Source organism: Nothoprocta perdicaria, unplaced genomic scaffold, assembly GCF_003342845.1.
Source record: "Nothoprocta perdicaria isolate Ctin4 unplaced genomic scaffold, notPer1 scaffold_341, whole genome shotgun sequence".
Lineage (NCBI taxonomy): Eukaryota > Metazoa > Chordata > Aves > Tinamiformes > Tinamidae > Nothoprocta > Nothoprocta perdicaria.
This window is the reverse complement of record NW_020455579.1, coordinates 23,097-44,076: the sequence shown is the minus strand read 5'-3', so window position 1 is coordinate 44,076 and position 20,980 is coordinate 23,097. Positions and strand designations below refer to the sequence as shown.

At 34.6% G+C, this 20,980-nt stretch overlaps 1 protein-coding gene across 4 annotated transcripts in view; it reads left to right on the top strand.

Annotated features, from left to right (window-relative positions):
* The window catches only part of LRRC6 (leucine rich repeat containing 6), a 40,514-nt gene that overhangs the window by 6,850 nt on the left and 12,684 nt on the right, over positions 1-20,980 (top strand). For 2 of the 4 annotated variants that reach the window (XM_026043918.1, XM_026043919.1), the window contains exons 9-16: positions 155-227; positions 1,447-1,469; positions 9,580-9,747; positions 13,785-13,862; positions 15,365-15,537; positions 16,564-16,763; positions 17,580-17,756; positions 18,819-18,896. In XM_026043918.1, coding sequence (XP_025899703.1) covers positions 155-227; positions 1,447-1,469; positions 9,580-9,747; positions 13,785-13,862; positions 15,365-15,537; positions 16,564-16,763; positions 17,580-17,756; positions 18,819-18,896 — 970 coding nt within the window. Of the gene's footprint in view, positions 1-154; positions 228-1,446; positions 1,470-7,365; positions 7,516-7,910; positions 7,928-9,579; positions 9,748-13,784; positions 13,863-15,364; positions 15,538-16,563; positions 16,764-17,579; positions 17,757-18,818; positions 18,897-20,980 lie in introns of those variants that run through there. The other 2 variants (XM_026043920.1, XM_026043921.1) reach the window with 2 other exon arrangements.

Here is a 20,980-nt window from a genome sequence, read left to right as displayed (position 1 = left end):
GCACAATATTTACCAAGTCACATCTAAAGATCAAACTCTGTCTTTAGATATATATCTACAGTTCTTACTGATATTGAAAAGAATGATCTGTGGGCATATGGGGACAGTATGATATCTTCAATCAATCACAGAATTTTTCATTTAAATTTAACAGTTCTTTTGTCCCAAGATACTGCTGTGCCATCTTTTGCCGGTCTTGTCACATCTTTCAAAACAACTCAGTCTGGGTAAGTAGCAGCAAAGTAATGCAATGGCAATTTTATATTAAAAAGAGAAGGGAGAGATTCTTTCTTCTATTTTCAYGTCGAAAGATAAAAGGCATGATCTGAAGTTACTGACGAAGGGCTTGACTTTTCTTATTACTTATTTGTATTCATATGAATTTCATGTTTTGATGGAAAGCTGCTTTTTTATAATTTGCGGTAGCAGATATCTGTTAGCAGAAAAGGAAGATTAGCTAAAGTGCCATAACAGCCTTTTTGAGGGGGAGGGCATGGGAGCTTGAAAAAATCAAAATCAGCAAGATATGATAAATACATCAGCAAGGACCTCACCAAGCAACATTCAAGGACTGCAGAACTGATATGACTCGGCCCAATGCATCCAGCACCTTCTAGAGAAAAATACATAATGATAAAAGTGTGAAGTGTATCTCTAGGACAGCTCATACATAGGCCACCATGCTGTAAGCATGTAGATGTGTGGTAGGTTTATAAATTGTCATTCTTTTGACTTACTACTCAGCAGAAAATTCTTCTGAGTGTGCAAGCATTTAATGTATTGCAGAGCAAAAATGTGTTTGGACTTATCTTTTATTTATTTTATTTTATTTTATTTTTTTTTAATGTGTGAAAGAGAAGCTCAAGAGGACGCTAGTATTTCTGAAACTGGACAGGGTTCAGGGTTTGATGTATCCCAATGGCAACTGGTCAAATCTGGCAGATCTCTTAAATTTGAACTCAGTATGTTGGAAATTAGAAATGACAAAGCAAAAGCTGGGAAGCTGCATTACAACGCGTTTCAGATTTTTAGTATTCAGAAGTCTTAGCACAACACCTTAAATACTCAAGGGCAGAATGTTTCACTTTGTCATCATGTCATTAATCTTGGTAAAATCAATGGCACCAAGTGTGGACGGTGTTGCTAGTACATTGTAAACCCAGGCTCCAAACAAGACTTTCTACCTTTCTCCATAGCTGGGTGCACAGTCATAAATTAAGCTGTTGTTCCCCAAATGAAAACAAATACACTGTGAGAGCTTTTCAGTCCCTGCTGTACAGAGACTACTTCTTTTGTCTTTGTCACGGAAGAGAAGTTACCTGCTCAAACACGCAGTCTTACAGCATAAATATATTTGGCAAACAGAAACCTACAGATAAACTGATTTTAGAAAGTGTGGTTTAAATCAGGTTATACAAAAATGTATGCTTTTTTTTTTCCAGGAAGTAATTGGAAAGACAGAAGAATTGGTAAGTATATATTTAARTTGAGAAGCTGAAGGATTCCATACMTTTTAGGGWGAGGTCTGTTATGAAACAGGATTCAAAATGCCAAAAAGGTTCCTTGAAACCTTTATTAAAACCTTCATTGAAAGTGCTTAGCAATGGGCTCTTGGCTAGTTTCCATCTTCTTGTCTAAAACTCCTCTTTGATTTCATTTAGGTGAAATATTTTCTGCTGCTTGACAGCCGCTGCTAGAGAGTGTTAGCTGTTAAATGACCACTGCAGCTCAGCCCAGAGAGGTTGTTTTCAGTAATAGGCAAACTCTTACTTTCAAAGTTTAAACAGAAAACRAGGGCCAGGTGCTGTGCTATTTTAATTTGGTAGCACTCCCCAGAATGAATGAAGCAGCATCAACATGTATTGGTGCAGAGTATCTGGAAAACATTTATAGATCCTTCTTTGTGCTTTTTTTGTACTGGAATTGGCCATCCCTGTCCCGGCTCCCATATTTCTTTTACTTCTTTACTACTTTTCTCTGAAACAATAAGAAGGGGAAAAAAGAAAAGAAAAGGAAAGGAAAAAAAAAATAAAGAATCGTACCCAGATTTGTGTCCCTCATATTAAGGATAAAACATGAGTTTTTACATTAGTTTTCATCAGTTCCCTGGAGGAGTGTGGTTCAACTTCTGAGATACAAAGGCATCCGCACAGCTGCAGATGTAACGAGTTACATCTGTAACCTTTGAATTAGCCCACAAAAGGATGTTCATCCTGAGAAGAAAGGATTTTGGAACTGTATGCAGGCATTTGGATACTTTTTGCTCTTACTAAAGCCTGTGGTGAGAAAGTGTATCCTGTTCGCCCAGCGTGCCAAGCTGTGGCACTAGATACGGCACTTCTTAAAGTCAGTGTTTGCATTAGCACAGCTGCACCAGAGCTTTAAAGCTGCCTTGTGCCTGGAAAGACCTGTATCAGTATTAACCACAGCAGGTACTGCAGAATGGAAGGCAGAACTTGGGCCTACGACCTTGTAGGAGGAAAATAAATACAGGCTGGCACAAAATGCTGTGAGACAGGACATTGTGAACAGCTAGTTAGTTTTTCCTTCTCCTCTAATTTATTTCCTCAACTCTTCCACATCAAACTGCTGGATATCTACATATGCCCACTGTTAACACATGTTCCTCTGGAAAAAAAAAAATAACAGAATTGCCAGTATTCTTCGTTTAAAACACAAAGCATTTTAGCTTCATTTGGATTCCTGTCAAAGTTTGGGTGAGGCCATTTTTCTTGGTGATTGCAATTGGTGATCGTACAAAACAATTCTGTCAATGAAGCCCTATGYAGACATGGGGTCCTGCAAGCACTGAAATAGTAATTTGATGTTAAGAATTTAGCAATCCCTTTTAATACATCTTTTGATAAACAGTTGATCTTTTCAAACATTTTACACTTTAATTTCTTGTAACAACATGCTATTAAAGGTAACATTTAGATAGTGTTGGAGCACATGAGGTAACATTTCAGAAACTTTATTGCATCATGTCTGTCACTGCCTTTTAGGTTTTATGCTGAACCTTTTGTAAAAAGAAAAAAAAAAAAAAACCAAAGAGAAAGAAACATACAAAAAAGTAAAAGTTAGTGTTCCTCAGTTAGTGTTAGGCAAATTATTAGAGTCCAGGAAGGCACTTTTGGAAAAACCAGGAAAGAAGAGGTAGAAAAGCAATGACAAACCACAATAACTTGGACTAAAAAAAAAAAAAAAAAANAAAAAAAAAAAAAAAAAAAAAAGAGGAAAAAAAAAAGGAGGAGAGACTGCAGCTATTAACTAAATACTGAGCTTTTTATTTTATTTTATTTTATTTTATTTTATTTTATTTTATTTTATTTTATTTTATTTTATTTTATTTTATTTTATTTTATTTTTTTATCTTGGATCTTTGCTATCAAAGACCAAATTAAACATAAAGCCCATGGGTAATCAAAACTGTTATCTTGTGACTCCAAGCTCTTATCATCTGCTTCTTAAAATATCTCCTTACATGCCAGTTGAGCTAGGACAGCATGGATTTCATCTTTCCATGCACCAAAATGAATATAATATGTGAGGATGCTGCTGCCTACCAAATCATTTTATAACTGATGCTGCCTGTGGTCTACTTGACCCCTACTGTACTAAAAGCAATGTTAGCACAGCGCCCGCTCATAAAACACATAGGAAATACTGTCTGTGGAAGAACAAGGTCTGCAGATAGGACACACTCAGACCTGCCRGCCAAAAGACAGGGAGTTCAAACCTCTGCAGCAAACGCCCACAAACTAAAGTGATTTTTTTTTTTTTTTTTAATGAAAGAATCTAGAAAAATAATTCCACTATCTGTCCGTGTTTAACCCAGACTTAATATATTTATATATATGTATTTCTAGGACCAGAAATCCAAAGAAGTGAGACAGTGAGGAAATGAGTGCTTGCAATTAATTTTAAAAGCATATTTCTCTTTCAAAGAGTAAATATAAACTGGCTACATTTTGAAGATAAACATCAAGAACGTAAGCAGGGAATTTCACCCAAATTACCACGTTTGAATAGTAACTTATTTCAGCCCAGTACACTAAATTAATCTCATATGTAGACAGGCCTTGCTGTAACTATTTTATTGCTTCAATAAATAACAACAATAAAATGTCTTTCATCATTAAACTTATGCATTATGTAACTATAATAGTAGTTAAATATTCATCCTCATATTTATTTACAGTTGCTACATTTGAGTAATTTTGTCAGTATTTATTTTTCTGTTTTATTTGCTAACTATAAAACCACCGAAAGTAAATATCATTGTTATTTAGAAATACTATGTGTTACCTACTTTATTATGAGTTATAATAGGGCTTTTGCTATATATATATATTTTAAACTAAAGAAGTAAAAAGATCTTTATTGTTAAGATATTTTCTTGGAAGAATAATCTGGAAATTAAAGTTGGAAACTTTGAGAAATGTTCTAATCAGGAGAGAGGGGAAGCTCTGCAACAGCTTTGCAATTGGAAGCAAATGGGTAAAAATAAGATGCCAAGATATGTTAAGATGAGCCCTTAATTGATATTATTGGTATACAATTAAGTTTTATTCAATAAGAAATCAGATCAGTCGACTTTAACAGTTCCCTTTCATATATTCCAATGGACATAAAAGCAAACCTTGCATTGCTCTTCTGAAAAGAAGCACAATAATATGTTATATTCCATTGTGYTGGATGAAAAATCAAAGTCAGAATCTGTTTAATGAGAAATCAAAGGCAACATTTTCCAAACAAAATATTTAAAACCAAAATTTTAGCGATAATAAGTATATGCAACTACTGTTAACTGCAGAATCAAGCCTAGGATAATTTTAAGCATTAATTTTAGCAAAATAAAACCATCTCATGGTTGCTGTTTAACTGACACATCTAGAAACAGAGGGAATTTTATATTTTGGTCCTCAATGATTTAATTATGACTCCATTTTAATATAGCACCTGAGTTAAAAAGGAATTAAAAACGAATTTCAAGATAAAGATTTATAACCCCCTATAGGTTACCTTATACCTTTCATGACCATTATCATTTATCATTACATTTTGTCTTGCACTCTCCCATTTCTTGCTGAGTTCAGCTGAACTGCATGGCTATTTCTGAATATATATCATRCAGTACTTAATAGTGTGAATGTTCTTGTTAAGTGAACAGGAGCAAGCACAATGTCTGATAATATTTATGGCACCCTGTAGCATGTAACATTTCTCGCCTGTGTGCAAGTCAGTTGTGTATTTAATAACCTGAAAGCACTGCACCTAGAAAATCAAGCCATAGAGCCTAAAATGGACATTTTAAAGTTAAATGGTATGGAGTAAACAGTGTTGGTACAGAAAATAGGAAAGGCCATTCAGATCGGTTCTCTAGAATCTGCTCTTTGGTGTATTTTTTGTGAATTAGCTGGACTGTATTGTAAATACGTTTACATATTTTTAAATGTTTGTCATGCTGCTTTTCTTCTTATTGTCTTTGATATTTATATAGCTATAAAAATGTTGTTCCTACTGTATTTTAGGGTGTTCTTAATAATGAAGGCATAGGAATTCTATATATTGTAATAGATTTGTTATTTGTTATTTGTTATTTGTTATTTGTTATTTGAAAGGTTATTTTTCCTGACCTGTAGGTCATGTGCTCCTTGGGACAGGAATTACTGGTACATTGGTATGAACAGGAAAGCCTCATTTTGCTACAGTTACTGAGTTATACCACCATAGACTATGGTAGAAATAATATTTTAATTGAAAATTAATAGAAAGACATAGGTCCAGATTCTCAGTGGGTGTGAATCAGCTATTTTTAACAGCTAAGAATCTGACCTGAAGCATTTCAGCAGCTGAGATTATCAAAGGAACTGTGATTATCAAATACTATGGTGTAAGCACACACTCAAAATACTTCCGATGCACTGTAATAATAATGCTATAAAGCTTACTTTGTCATGAAATGGGATATTTTATATTGCACTGCTTTATGAATTTAACAAATAAACTTTGAATTTTTAAAGTGGTAAAGTAAATTTATTTTGGGAAAGCATGTTAGATGGAACGTTTTTTCTTTTCCTTAAAGTCCATTCTCCTATTTGTCATTTGGTTAATATTATCTCTGATGGTTATATTATCTCAGTGTACAATCATGCACATTGACAGTGAATGAGAGTTATCATTTGAAGCTCTTATAATATTTGGGGTGAAAATTGCTATATGAAAATAACGAACACAATAAGATCAATGTATGTAAATACCAAATTTAGAATTTCATTTTAAAATAAATGAATGTAGAAGTCTTTTCAGAAGTTGTACAATATGACACCTGAAAATTGTCCTATTCATCATCACCTCACAGACCCAGGAGACACTGCAGAGGGGCACAGGTGCTGGGGAACACCATTTGGGGCCTGCACAAGACTTGCTATGGGACAATTAGGGGAAGGACCAAAGGTGGGGAGGAATTGATGTGCTTTGGGAAAAGCAGGCATGGAAAGCACCAGGTTGCCAGGTAGAGTGTTGCCTGGCCATGCCCTGTGATCATCAGCACAGCCTGTCCTCTCTTCTTGCAAAACCCATTTCCAGATCTTTTTTTTTTTTTTTTTCCTGGGAGAAGGGCTGTATTCTGTGTGTGGAGGTCCAAGAGTCAGGAAGGGAGTGGAACCCAGCTCATGGGGCCCATGTGCCTGGCTGCCATCCCTGGTGCAGTGTGAGGTTTATTTTGCTTTCTTCAGGGCTATCACACAGAACCCCTGCTGGAAAAACGTGCTTTCATAACAAAACAATTTAGTTATTAATAGTCTGCATATTACAGCGTAGAAACAGCACGTGAAAAACAGCACAGCAAGAACAAGTTTTTTTTTCCTGTTTTTCAAAGTTGATTACCTTGATTAGAAGCTATTTTCTCAAATAAAAATGAATAGCCTTGGCAAAACACACAGCTGTAACAGTCATCATTCTACACGGCCTGCAATTTAATATGAAGTTAATGAATAGGAAGAGGAAGCATTAGCAATATTGTGGGGTTTTGGTATTTCTGTGTTTCATTTTATTCTTTTTTTTTTTTTTTTTTTTTTTTTTTTCCCTTTCTTATGGCTCCTGGGCCACAAGGTGGTGCCATCTAACCAGCTGTGTCAACATCTTTGTCCTTCATGTGGCTTTGGCACTTAAGTGGCCAGATAGACAAGGATAAATGAGGAATTTAAGCTGTGTGTGTATAAGCTACTGGCTCCTCCTTTATGTCTCATTATCTCCACAGAACTCAGCAGCTTTACAACCGTGACATCTCCTTCCTCTTCCTCCAGAACACCAGTAAAATTAGAAAGTTGCAGAGCAGCCAAGGGGAATTTCATGTACTGCCTTAGAGACAGATGCGTTACTAAATGAATCTAAGCATTTCTTTTAAAATGATTATAAATGTATATGAACATATTAATTTATTCCAGTAGAAGATGAGCTTGAGGCTTGACCTTCAGAATAAGGAAGACCTGTGTTTAGTTAACTTAAAAGGCAAGTCTGAAAAAAACCTTTATCACTGTGTGATGAACCATTTGAACACTTTTACCAGTGTTCAGCTGGGCTGGTGATCATCAAGTTAGCGTTAAGATGAAAAATCTGCAGATCTTATACACGATGTCTTCAACGGTCTAGTCCCCAACACTGCCAAATATCCTGTCTCCCACTCGACTTCTTTCAGGTTTAGGTTGTCACAGTTTTGCCAGTCAGAAACCTGTTTAATCAATATGTGAAGCCATGACGCTTATATTAACTGCAAAATAGGAATTAGCTGCCAACTAACGGCTGTAACGGCTCGGCTGCCCCGCCGCCATTAACGGGACCATTAACTCCCGCCCGCCGTTGCCATGGCGGCGCGGCGCGTCCCGTAATGGCGGCAGCGGCGCCGAGGCGACCATGGTGCGCAGTGAGTGTCGCGGGGCTAAAACCGGCTGCTGAAGGGAAGACGGTTCTTTAGATGCATCCAACCTTCCCCTGGCCTCGGCAAGACACTTACTTTTCCCAATAGGTTGACGTTATGTGAAGGTGTGATGCTACACATTATCAGTGTGGTATCGTTTGCCCAAAGTACAATAAAAAAATCAATCTTCTGAGAAATCACTGTGATACAAGTGGTGAGATGAAAATAAATAATAAAAGGAATAACCTTCTTTCCCYAGATATATAAGGAACCTGTCAGCAACATTCAGCATACTGTATGGTTAAGGGAGATTCTCTAAACCCGAATGCAAGCCATGATCACTTAAATATTCTTTAAGTTGTATGTTGTCTGGAAATCTGTCAAACAGATCTTTTAAAACAAACAGACTTTTTAGCAAGGAGGATCCAGCCTGGGTCATCCTAGCCCGTGTAAATTAACCTCTTTCACCCCTTTCCCCATGAGTGTAGACAGAGAAGCTAAATTGAAACATGGATTTGAGCAGTATTGCTTCAGTAAAATTACCATTCCAAGACAATAAATAATAAAAWTGGCCAATTTGACAAAACCTCCCTGAGACAAATAAGCCAGGAAAGAACGATTTTATTTAATTGTTTGGAAAGGATAAATTATTTTTACATATCTCTATATGTGTTTTTAACTTTATTTTTTTTTTGTCAGAGCGTTTTTGAAAGGCTTTCCAATCATCTGTGGGAATTAACAGTCATGAAAATACCTATGGTAATTTGATAAAATCCCGGTTTTTCAATCAATATTACACTCTAGTACATTGTTTCTCAGGGAGAGAAAAAAGGCAAGTGTTTTTTTGGTTCAGTGGGCTGGAAACACAATAATAGCATCTACTACAAAACTAAGCTCTTTTTCTCACTTTTTWTTTTTTTAAACTTTTATTATACAGAGGCTCTTTACTGCTTGAAAGATTTCCCAGCACTAAAATAGTGCTGCATGAAAGTTCTGAACCAAGGTCTCTGGTGACTTCTGGTCACTGAAACTCTTTTGCTTGCTGCTAATGACCTCGCAGTAGCCAAAAATTACCTAGGATTAAATTTCATCCCAACAGAGACAGTTATAAGCATGAATTAATTGTGGCTTTGCCTCAGCCAAGAAAAGAAATGTAAAATATATGTCCAMTTTCAGCATTCATCTTGCTTATTTCAGTGCACAATTTGGTGATGGGAGAATATTTTGACACCTAGTAGCTACTTTACAATTTTTTTTGCCGCTACCTGAGATGTGAACATCTGGCACTGCAAAATAAAAGTCCATAAAGCACTCCACTGCTTGTCTACATTAATCAATCTGCAACCTGAAGTATACTGAAAATAATGAATGCTCAATTCATTTCTGCCATGGCTGTGTTGTGCTCTTGGAAGACTCAGTGGTTTTCATATAGATTTTTGGATGTGACAAGTGACYTCAGGGTGTGTTACAAATGAGATATACAGTGAAAAAATGGGCTAAAATGACCTGCTGCTTGCTGTCTCATATTTTTACTGAATGACTCTTTATTATGACAAAAGATTTAATTGATTTTATAAGATGTTAAGTCACAGGGGGGGAATGAGGGAAATGTCTGAAAGGAGGTTCTTTTTCCCAACAACTTCTAATATTTCTTTCAGTCACTGAAGATCTTGTTAGAAGACGTGCAGAACATAACAACTGTGAGCTATTTTCACTGGAAGAAATCTCTTTACATCAGCAGGAAATAGAAAAGCTGGAATACCTAGACAAATGGTGTCGAGATTTAAAAATTCTCTATCTTCAAAATAATCTCATTCCAAAAATTGGTAAGTGTCTTTTCAAATGAAATTACATGTATAATTCTGAAATCAGAAAAGGAAAAAAAAAAAAAAAAAAAAAAACTTGGGTAAACAGAGAAAACCTGTTTTGTTGTGCATCTGTCCCTACAAGATTTTGAGCATCGTTGCTCACTGTTACTTTTAACAGATCGCTAAGAAGTTTGGAAATTTCCAAGGTAAATTTTAAGTGAAAAAGATTCTACTGAGATACAAGTCACTAAAATATGAGTCTGGAACAATTTTTACAGATGTATTAAGATTAGATTATTAAAGTTTTTTGCCTTTGTGGCGTGAACTGAGATATGAAAGAACTAGTTCCTCCCATTATCATCGGTTTTCAGTTCAGTTTTTTAGATATAGATTGTTTTTGCTAGCACTGAAATAATTTTTGTTCAGATAAAACAGTTTTTTTGTGTGTGTGTAAAGATATCTTTTTACAGAAAAGTGTCAGTACTTCTCATCACGATTGGCTGGTGTTTTGTGGTATCAGGGTGTAGGCTAAAGTGTTTGCTAGGTGCTCCACAGAAAGATAGAAAATAAGGCCTTGGGCAGGAAGAGTTTGGTCTCTGCTTCTAGTGTGGAGAGTTGAAGTCAAAGACTTCATCTTATTAACCCTCCTATTTCTTTCTTTAGTGTAGTATGTCACTCTTTCAGACTAATGCTTTAGGGGCACAAGATTTTTTCAGCAGTCTTATTTTCAAGAGATTTAGTCTTAAATTAGTATAATCTAACTGAAGAACTTGGAAGAGCATGTAACTTCCAGCTTCCATATGTTTCTATGTAATATAATTGCTTTCCAAGATAACACTTCCGTAACACATGAAAAGAAAGAAATAGCACTACGTGAATGTTGACCAAAAGCTGTGCTAAGTATTAAAATTGAGAAGTAGTTCTTCCTAGTGGGTACCAACCTTTCTGGTGGTACATGCAGCAAATGTCACTTCCAGAAGCACTTCAGAATATCATAGCTGTATGGTTTGTACTAGATCTGCTAGGACACCTCTCTCTCGTTTATTAAAGGAGACCTTTACATAGCCGTAACAATCAGACCTGCCAACTGGTGGGATAACAAATTATAAGGCATACAGGTGCGCAGAAAACCTAAGTGCCTAACTGCTATGACTGCATGGATGAGGCCTTGTTTTCTTTTCTATAGATGAGAGGGGGAGAAAAAAATTGGCTACAACACTGCCTTTTTCATTTCTTCATGTGTAGAGTCATTGATGTCATGGAAATACTCAAAGAAAAATGAACGGCCAACCTAAGCTAAAAAAAGTCCTTGCTAAGGACTCTTTCATTGTATATTTGTGAATTATGAAATATATATATCATTCCAAGGTCTTAGTAAACCACATGGTAGAATTCATATAATTTAACTTTAGACATCTGTGTCTAAGGCAGTTACTCTAACCTCCTGTTATAATCAATGGATAAAAAGAAAGGCATATTTTTGAGCATGATTTAGTTCACTGGTTTTAAGACATCCAATTTGAGATAAGACAGATTGAACCTTGAAGAACCTATTTCTCTTCACTGATTATAAAAGAGATGGACAAGTAATGCCACTGTAGAGATGATCTATGTTGCTTAGATGAATCTCATCGTTTGAATTTCTATGCTGCTGCTATGCTGCTGAGACAGGGGACAGTATGTACAGTAGTTAATCAGTGCAGCTTGTGACTGCAGCTTGTGACTTAGAATAGCTAAGCATATAATAATGTCCTTTGTTATTTTATTGGATAAAGTTTCCAGTTGGAAAATCTTTAGAGATCTTCACCTGTTTAAAAGTTAGATGATGTATCTTGTGTCCAATCAGATATGTCATGTGTCTCTAATGGTATTTGCATTTCTCACTCACTTTTGGGACTGGCATGGTGAAGGTAGTGGCTGATAAATTCCTTTTTTGCCTTCTTTGTATATTTGAGAAGGAGCAAATGTTACCCACTGCAACAGAACATGCCAAAATTTGCTGACCTCTTCCTTTCAATCATGCATCATGAAAATTGTGTATTTCAGATCCCAGATTACAGCGTTTGTGGGGTTTATCCCTCTTGGGAAGAACTTTGTCAACAAGATAAGAACTTTGTTTTATCTGTCTTGAATCCATATAAATCTTTATCTGAAAAATGTTCAAAAAGGGAGAAGGATGTGCAGAATGCTTCTGCCCTTGACTGGCAACTTTGCCATCTGATATTTGCAGAAACAGCAGCACAGGGAATGTTTTGGCCTAAATGAGTCCTTGCTGGTATGTTGTTTTTATCAGCATGACACTAACAATAAATTTAAATGGCTGTATTTAAAAAGAGGAACATATAAAAGTGTATATATGTGTGTGCGTGTGTGTGTGTGTGTATATATATATTTTACTCATCTATTTTTGTTAAATCATTTTAATCTGTCAGGGATGATTCTTGGAGACATTATCTACAAAATTTTCCCCTTTCTTTCCTTCTTTCCTAAATTAATCAATGCTTGTGCCCAATGTGCTATTCCATCTCAACTGCCTCTCTGTCTGGCACATTTTTTTCTGTGATTAAACCAGACTTTCTAATTCTGTTCTCCCCTGAGAACAAAAACCGAATGGTATCTCTTGCTCTTTTCCAATGGTTTCATTCTGCATCCTAAAGCTTTGAGACCACATTGTGGGAGAAAGTGCTGCGCTGAAGAAGAGCACAGTATTACCAAAATGACATAGTAACATCAGCACTGAGGAATCAAAAGAATACTTATTCCCCAAAATTCTAGTGCATTCCTCAGGGTATTTTTTCAGGTTCATGGCAGAAAAGCAGCTTGGTTTGAAGTTATTATTATTTTCAAAATTATTTTTAACAGAATTGTGTTTTCTTGTGTTCTGCATTTCTTCAATGACACTAGTGAAAACACAAAAGTCAAAAACAAGACCATAATTGTGGGCCAACCCATTCCTGCTATTCAGTTAATAGTGTATATAAGAGGATCCCAGCTGAAAATGACATTTCCTGTTTTTTTAGATTTCCTCCTAACTTTCCTAATCAGAGGATTTAAAGCAGAGATTTAAATCACAGAATCACAGAATCACAGAATGCACAAGGTTGGAAGGGACCTCAGAGGTCACCTAGTCCAACCCCCCTGCACACACAGGGTCACCCAGAGCACGTGGCACAGGGCTGCATCCAAGCGGGTTTTAAAGATCTCCAAAGAAGGAGACTCCACAACCGCTCTGGGCAGCCTGTTCCAGTGCTTTGTCACCCTCACAGTGAAGAAATGCTTCCTTAAGTTCCTGTGGAACTTCCGATGCTTCAGTTTGAAGCCATTTCCTCTAGTCCTATCACTGTCCACCACTGAAAAGAGGCCCTAAGATAAAAGATAACCCTAAGCTTATCAAGAACACTGTATTGCTGCAAAAACATCAGCAAATAAATACATAAATAAATTAAATAAATAAAAAAGGTAGTTTTCTAAAAGGTAGTTTTCTAAAACAGATTCTTTTTTAATTCATACTGTGTTATAGACAGCAAGTAACTTCCAGGCTCAGTGAGTCTGTGTTGTGCTAAGGCTTTATTTAAAACAACTTTAATTCTTTCAAGTTTTATACAATATGGATTTATTAATATTTTAAGTTTCTAGTATTAGGTACTTTAGACAAAAGATCTTTAGAACCTAAATACATACTAAGGAAAAAACTTTTTATTTTGTATCAAAGTGAATTTAAAAGTGTGACTAAATATTTAGCTTGACTAAATATGCCCTACTCATTTCTGAATTTCATGGTGAGTGAAAAGCATGGTTTCATCAAGGTTTTTACAGACCTTGTTTATCGGTATGATGCCATTATAGGTTTATGACAAAAATGCTCATAGGTTTTCTTATTCTTTATATTTTTTTTTAGTTTTCAATTTTCAGAGAACTTTCTGCTTTCATCTTCATATTAATAACCAAATTTTTGCTTCCAACTTTATTGTTGGCTTGAAGTTAAGCAAGCAAGTAAAATCATTATGCCCTTTCCAATAGAGCGAACTGATCCAAAAGATGCTTATTTGTTACAGAAAATGTGGGCAGGCTAAAGAAGCTCGAGTATTTAAATATTGCTTTGAACAACATTGAAAGAATTGAAAATCTGGAAGGTAAGATTTTTGAACAAAATATTTTGCCTTTTCATATTAAAATACCTGAATTGTTACCAAAAGGTGTAAGATGTGATAGAGTGTGTAAGTTGTCAGATATATCCACCAGTAATGACTCTTTGTTGACATTAAGAAGGGATTTTTCTTAGTGGTCAGTGTTTCAGTTGTGCTTCTTTTTGGCAAATCCTTCCAATATTGAAATTCTGTGACTGCAGTTTCTTAAAGTTATTTTGATTTTCACTGTTTGCACACTCTCACACCACTGTTGTCATCTCTGAAATCTCTATTCTTTATTATCTTTATTATAGTGTTAAAAAAACTCCACACCATTCTAATTATCCAGTATCAGAGACTTATCTTTATGTTGTGGAAATACTAATTCCATGTGGGGTACATGAATAATTTTGAAATATTTATTATTTAACACTATCTAAACTCTAAAAAGAGTTTCCCTTGCAATTCATAAATTTGCTTGACATCAATAGTTAAGTCTCACATGAGAAAGATTCACGCTATGCATAAATGTAATAGCAGTCTGGAGTATTTTTGTGGAGTTTTTCCAATTATTCTTTTCTCTGTTGTTACATGAAGTAATATCCATTTTATCTCTGTTTAACCCTTTATCCAGTCAATACCCTGTACAAAGATCTGTCATTTCCCATGATCAAATTCTAAAGCCTAGAGCCTTCTAAAAAACACATTCTATATTATTTAAATCATTTCTAGCTTGACTTCGTTTCTTTCTTAACTTTCTTAACTTTATTTAGGTTAGTTGCTATAATTTTTTAAATGTCCACTTTGATGAGGGAAAAGTGACAAAATTTCTTTTTTTCTTTACATTCAGCAAGCTGGTTGAAGATGTTAGTTTAAATCAAATGTTAAAAACAAAACAAAAAGGTTAAAGAGAAGTCTTTAAAAGTTAAAGAAAGAGGCAGTACATCACATATTTGGCAATATATTGAGAAACTTGAATTTATTCTCATGGCAATTAATTTTATGGTCCTCTATCAGGCTGCATATTTATTACTGTGATTTGTAATTCATTTATCAGTTAAGCATTTGGGAGCATGGCTTGCAAAAAATTGGATTATTTAAAATCCCTAATAAATCATTCTGAGTTGTTTATTCGCTTTCAGCTCCATTACACAAAAAATACTTGCAAATAGACTACCAAAGAAAAAGGTGTGGTTGCAGTGATGAGTACAGCAGGTCAAACTCTTATTTAGCTGAACTTTTTACTGTTAGAGTAAATGCTATAGTTCTTGGATGGATTTTGATAAAAATCTAAGAATTTTTTAAAAATATTCTTCAAATGACCTTGTGCCTGACTTCAAAAAGAAAAATGCTAGTAGTAGTAAAGAAAGACAATGAATGGAGAAGGAAACTTTCTGGGGATTTGGAGTTCCTCACTGATAGTTCATTCTTTCAGTAACCCAATTTTCTATTTTATTAGAGGTGTACATTTATATTATGGACAGAATAAAAAATGTTTTTTCAAACAGGCTGTGAAGAGCTGAAGAAACTTGACCTGACAGCAAATTTTATTGGTGAACTCTCCAGTATTGAAGTTCTAAAATATAACATACATCTGAAGGAACTGTTTCTAGTGGGGAACCCATGTACTGATTTTGAAGGTTATAGACAATTTGTGGTGGCAACTCTTCACCAACTGGAAGTAAGATTTTTTAAAGAATTGTATATTATGTCCAAATCAGTAATCATAATGATGCATTTTCCCTTAATGACAGCATTCCCTTAATGACAGCAAATGCTTGTAGTAGAAACACTAGGAACACTTTGCTTACTGTCCTCAGAATATTACTTTCTATTCTGAAGAGAAAGTGATTATCATAAATAAATTATAATCAATAGGTTGTTAATTCCCCCAGATGCAGTTGTTAACTTCCTGTTGTTTTCCTGGGAATCTTTAAGCAAATCCCTGGAAAATCTGCATTGATAGTACAGTTCTGGGCTTTTGCTCATTTATTTCTTAAATACAGAATATATTTTTAAATTATTTTAATGACTGCAGAAAGTTATTAGGTTGTTGGAACTGTAAGTTTTAATTGTTTCTGAAAGCCAGCAGAAGGATCGATGCTGATGGCAAAAAACAAAACAAAGCAAACAACAACAAAAAAAAATACACTCAAACACATTGCTTGTAAGTAGATACTTTAAGAATGAGGTTTTGTGAAATGAGTGAGCTTGGCTGATGACTTCTGGAATTATCCTCTCACAGTTTTCCTTGGAGGAACACTGTCACTTACCTGACTTCTTAAGGAATAGATTCACTCACTTTGTTGGCAATACATTAACATAACAAAATAATTTTGTAATGTTTTCATTAGCTGAAGTCAGATGGACACCAGAAATGGCTCAAGGGAAGGAACAGAGGAAGCAAAGGCAGCATCAGACCATTATTTGACACAGATATTTTATAAAACCAAAGCAACCACAAGGGCTTTTATATAATTTTTGCAAAGGATAAGTTACATCTAAAGCCAACCTTCCCATGTAAGACCATTAATTTAAATGTAATACTCGTTTTTTATTTTTGGAATAAAGCTAGAGCTGTGGAGTTCTATGGACTTTTGAAAGGCATATTATTATTTTGAGGGAGTTATCTGTCAAAATCAGCATATTATTGATTTAAATACATATAAAGTTTCTCATATACGTTTTTTTCTTCTTCTTTGGGAAGTCTTTGGATAGCAAGGAGATAGAGCGCTCTGAGAGGACTCGAGCACTTCAAGACTATCCAGAAGTGAAGAAGAAAATCAGAGAACAGGAAAAAGCTTACCTTCTTAAAAGAGCCAGAGAGAAAGAAGATGCTCAAAGAAGGATGCAAGAAAGGAAGGAGAAGAAAGAAAATCAAATGCAATCTAAGTTTGGAATTGACAGGTAGACAGTAACCAATAGCATTTTATAAATCTCTTCTTTAAAAAAAAAAAAGATTTTGTGTTCCTCATTAAATATTGATCATATAATTCTACTTAAAATCTTTTGTCTTTTTTTTTTTTTACATTGATTCTAGCAGGATTTTTTTCTTCTCATGCACTTTTATCTGTCTTTCTTTTACTTTGTTGTTATTTTGTGTTAAGGATGAAATAGGATTTTACAGGTCTTTTGAAGTGAAAAAGGCTATGGGATTTTGATTCCTACTGTTACCAAGTATATTCGGACAGTAGAAGAATTTATACCTGGGATCATGTTTCATTACAGTTGCCATTTATCTTATTTTCAGTCCAGTAGAGTCTAAATTTCATAGATATGGCTATGGAACTTACTATCATACAGAAGTATCATAAAACTAAATTTCACCTCATCTAGATAGAGAATTTCTGAAGATGGCAGTGGATAAGGCTAGGGGAGAAAAAAGGTATTCTAAAAACAGCACTCAAGCAGATGTCTAAATAAAAAGTTGCTATCCTATAAACGTCGTATCTGATGCTGCCTACTATTCGGGCTACATGAATATCACAGGAATTACAGGTTTTTTTTCACGTTTAAATTGTGAAGACATCTGAAAATTCTGTCTTTGAAGTTCATCTGATGAAATATCTTTAGGCTTTCAAGGCATCACTATAGTACATCACTTCTTAGCTTAGCTAATGAAATACATTCTGTCTAAGTATTTCTACTAATAGTAAAGTCCATTGCATTAGTATTCCATTGTATTCCATTTTATTGGATAATATTCCCTGTGATCTCATATAGCCCAGGCTCCCTATGTGACAGTGAAAACCATCAAACAGAAAGAGAGCAACAAACATGGGAAGAAAATGATGATGAAGAAGACAGAAGATTCTGGGAGGAGCCCACACCATATACTCCAGAATCTAGATTGGAAGCTCACAGATATATTGAAGAAAGGAGAGCTAAAGATAGTAAAAGGTATAGTTTTGTTTTGTTTTTTGAAGATGTGGAATTTTGTAGGCAAAAGAGGTAAGCACTTACCTCACATTGAATGTCACTGAGCACTATCAACTTCATTTCCTTTTGCCTCTGAAAAAACCTTTATAAAATACAAATAGACTGTTCACTTTGTTTCATTTTCTAAGCTGTATTCATAATTCCTGTTATTTGTTTTTCTTCAAATGGTTTATATATATATATATGTTTCAGAAGTAGCATTTCAGGAACCATTTATGTGCATCTTACATTTTTTTTTCACTTATTTTATCCAGGATACCCATCCTGAGTAATAAGATTATTCATATTTTCTATTTTATGCTGAAGATACTTGGCTTTAATATTTTTAAGGTTGCCACTGGTTTTGTCAAAAATTGAGAATCAGTGCAGTCACTAATAAAACAGTTACTTTATTGCTACCGAGTTTAATTCACTTTTATAAACAGAGTACGTAATACCCCACTCCTTTCCTTCCCTCCCTCTTTTCTTCCCTCCCTCCCTCTCTCCCTCTTTCTCTTCCTCTCTCTCTCCCTCCTTCCCTCCTTTCTTTCCTCCCTCCTTTTTCTGTTTCTTTGCTATTTTTAAATAAGCCAAGAATTTTTGGAGGAAAGCAAATTAAGTTTACACGAATAGGACATTTCTTTAGAAATGCTTATGTATACATCAAAGCAAATAAAAATATTGATGGATCATGATTATTGTGGCCATTCATGGCTAGGAAAATATCCATTTTTTTAATTATTATTATTTTTTTAAAAGCAATCCAATGATTTCTTAAAATACACCAGATGAATTTGATATTTTGCTGTTTGATAATAGATACTATATGCAAGATGAAAGAAGTTATTATAGGTGTTATTACAAAGTATTTACTCATAACTGTACTTATTGTACAGTTGGACCTTTCATTTCACCTTTTGTTCCTGAAATAAGTTGCATCTTTAAAATATCAGATATTACTCGGTCTCTTTTTATCCTCTTTTTTGCTATTGAACACAGAAGATGATAATGTGATAAAATATATTTTCTTCCTCCTTTGTTAAGGGAGTCAAAGAAGAAAGAGAAGCCACTTCGGACTTTGATCACCGCAGATGGAAAAGCTCTGAATGTAAATGAGCCTAAGTATGTAAGGAAAATAATGTCATGAAGAAGTAAAGCAGTACTAATATCTTTATAGTTGATTTGGTCTAGTATTTCAATATATATGGCAATACAAAAATAAGATGACTGACAAATTCTAATGTGCGGTATTATATTCCTACTAAGGAGTGATTGAACTGAAGTAATTTTCTTAGCCTAGAAAAAGAATTAATTTTCAGTCATTAAAGTGTTGAAAGGTGTTTATTATCTTCAACTTTGATGATTGAAGAACTTGTTTTTCTCTAAAAAGTGTAAGATATTTTACTCTGTTCCCTTCTATGGTAAGGTTCTCTTTCTTTCAGCATCTTGCTAATAGCGGAAAAAGTTTAACCCGAGTCAGGATGTAGAAGATAAATGTGTATGAGTAGCCACTTTAAATGTGGAAAAATACGTCCAAGTACTATTTCTGGACAAAACTTTCATCTCTTCTGATGACAGTTGGAGACCTGGCAGAATTCAGCACGACACGTAATTCGCTTGCTTTGCATGAGATCTTTCTCTTTTACAATGTGAATGGGGTCATACCCTGTCTCCTGTGTTCTGAATAGTTTTTTCCATCTTAAGACTGCCTTAGCTGCAAAAAAGCAAAGGTAAAAGCATGCTTACTGTTAGTATGAAGAACACTTTCTTTAACTTGGAAGCTTATAAATCCATAAAAATTTAACGGTTTCAAAAGCCTGTCTTATAATACCAATGCTTATTTTTCATTGAGGTAGATAACATTAAAGATGTATCAAAATATGTTTATTAGCAAAATATGTTTATCACTGTACTTGAGTACATTTTTGCAAAAATATCTTGACAGAAGCACAAAAAAGAATAGTCATTTAGAATAAAGCTTTTGTTGGCTCGCTTTAAGAAAAATGATCCCACTGAGTTCATTGTTAACATCTCTACTGTTCATTTCACTTGAGTTTCCTGGATTAGAGTTTACTCAGTGGGTTGTCTAAGTAAAGCCAGGATCATTGAACAGTTTGTACCAATATGGCTGCAACAAGAATATTACAGCTCTTAATTCAGTGCAATCTGGCAGAGTATTGCAGAGACAGGAATTAATGAGTTACTATTAAATGGATGCTGCTCTCAGAAATTTTTGCTTTCTTGTACAGGTCTATTAAACCAGTGTCTTTCTGTAAGTTTACAAAGGGAAAAACTGCATACTACTCAAAAAAGGAGGCTCCTGCTTTTCCTCATTTCTAGCTAAGCTTCTGCCAAGAAAATTTTGCAATTCTCATTTTCACCCTTCATTCTTTAGTGAATTCTCCTCAAAATCTGTATTGTAAGAAAAAGGCATCAATGGGGAAGAAAAAGCTGTTGTGTTATTCTCTTTTGCAGTTTCCATTAAAAATTATAAATTGTAAAGTGAAAGCTCCATAAACTTTCCTGTGGGCTGACTATATCAGAATACAATAAAGAGTAGAGAGTATATGTGGCAAATATTTTTATTACTGAGAAAATTCAGCCAAACTTAAAATCTGAACTAATTTCTGTTATCTGAACCCAAAGTATTGAAGTACTATAATATTCCTGAAATATACTATGTAAAGTTTAGCCTTATTTCACTATAAGAATCTCATTTGTTGATCTCTCCAAGTGTTTCTTAAGCTGGGATTTTTTCTAACACACTGGAAGCATTTGAAGTCCTTTATATACTTTCTCTCCTTACAGTAGATGTGGTTTTCAATTTATAGGGGAGAGAGGTAAGATTCTTTCACAATTTTAAAACTCATCCAGCAGATTATAAGCATATATCTAATACAATCTATGTTTAAAACATGGTTTAAAGCTTGCAGAAAACAAGTATGTTGTTCAAACCATTCTTTACATCAGAAATACACAGTCATACATTTGTGCTATAGACAATTTAATTGCCACGAACAAATATGCAGGTTTTTTTTGCAAATTATGAGGTTCTTCAGTCTAGGAGCTTCATTTTTTTTTTCATGATCTTTCTTTCTGATAGCACTAAAAAACCAACAGATTTCACCAGCAGGTGTCATTCTTTCTGCATTGACAAACTGATTTTAATTAACTCATTTTTGGGACTATTTCTATTTCTGTTCCTG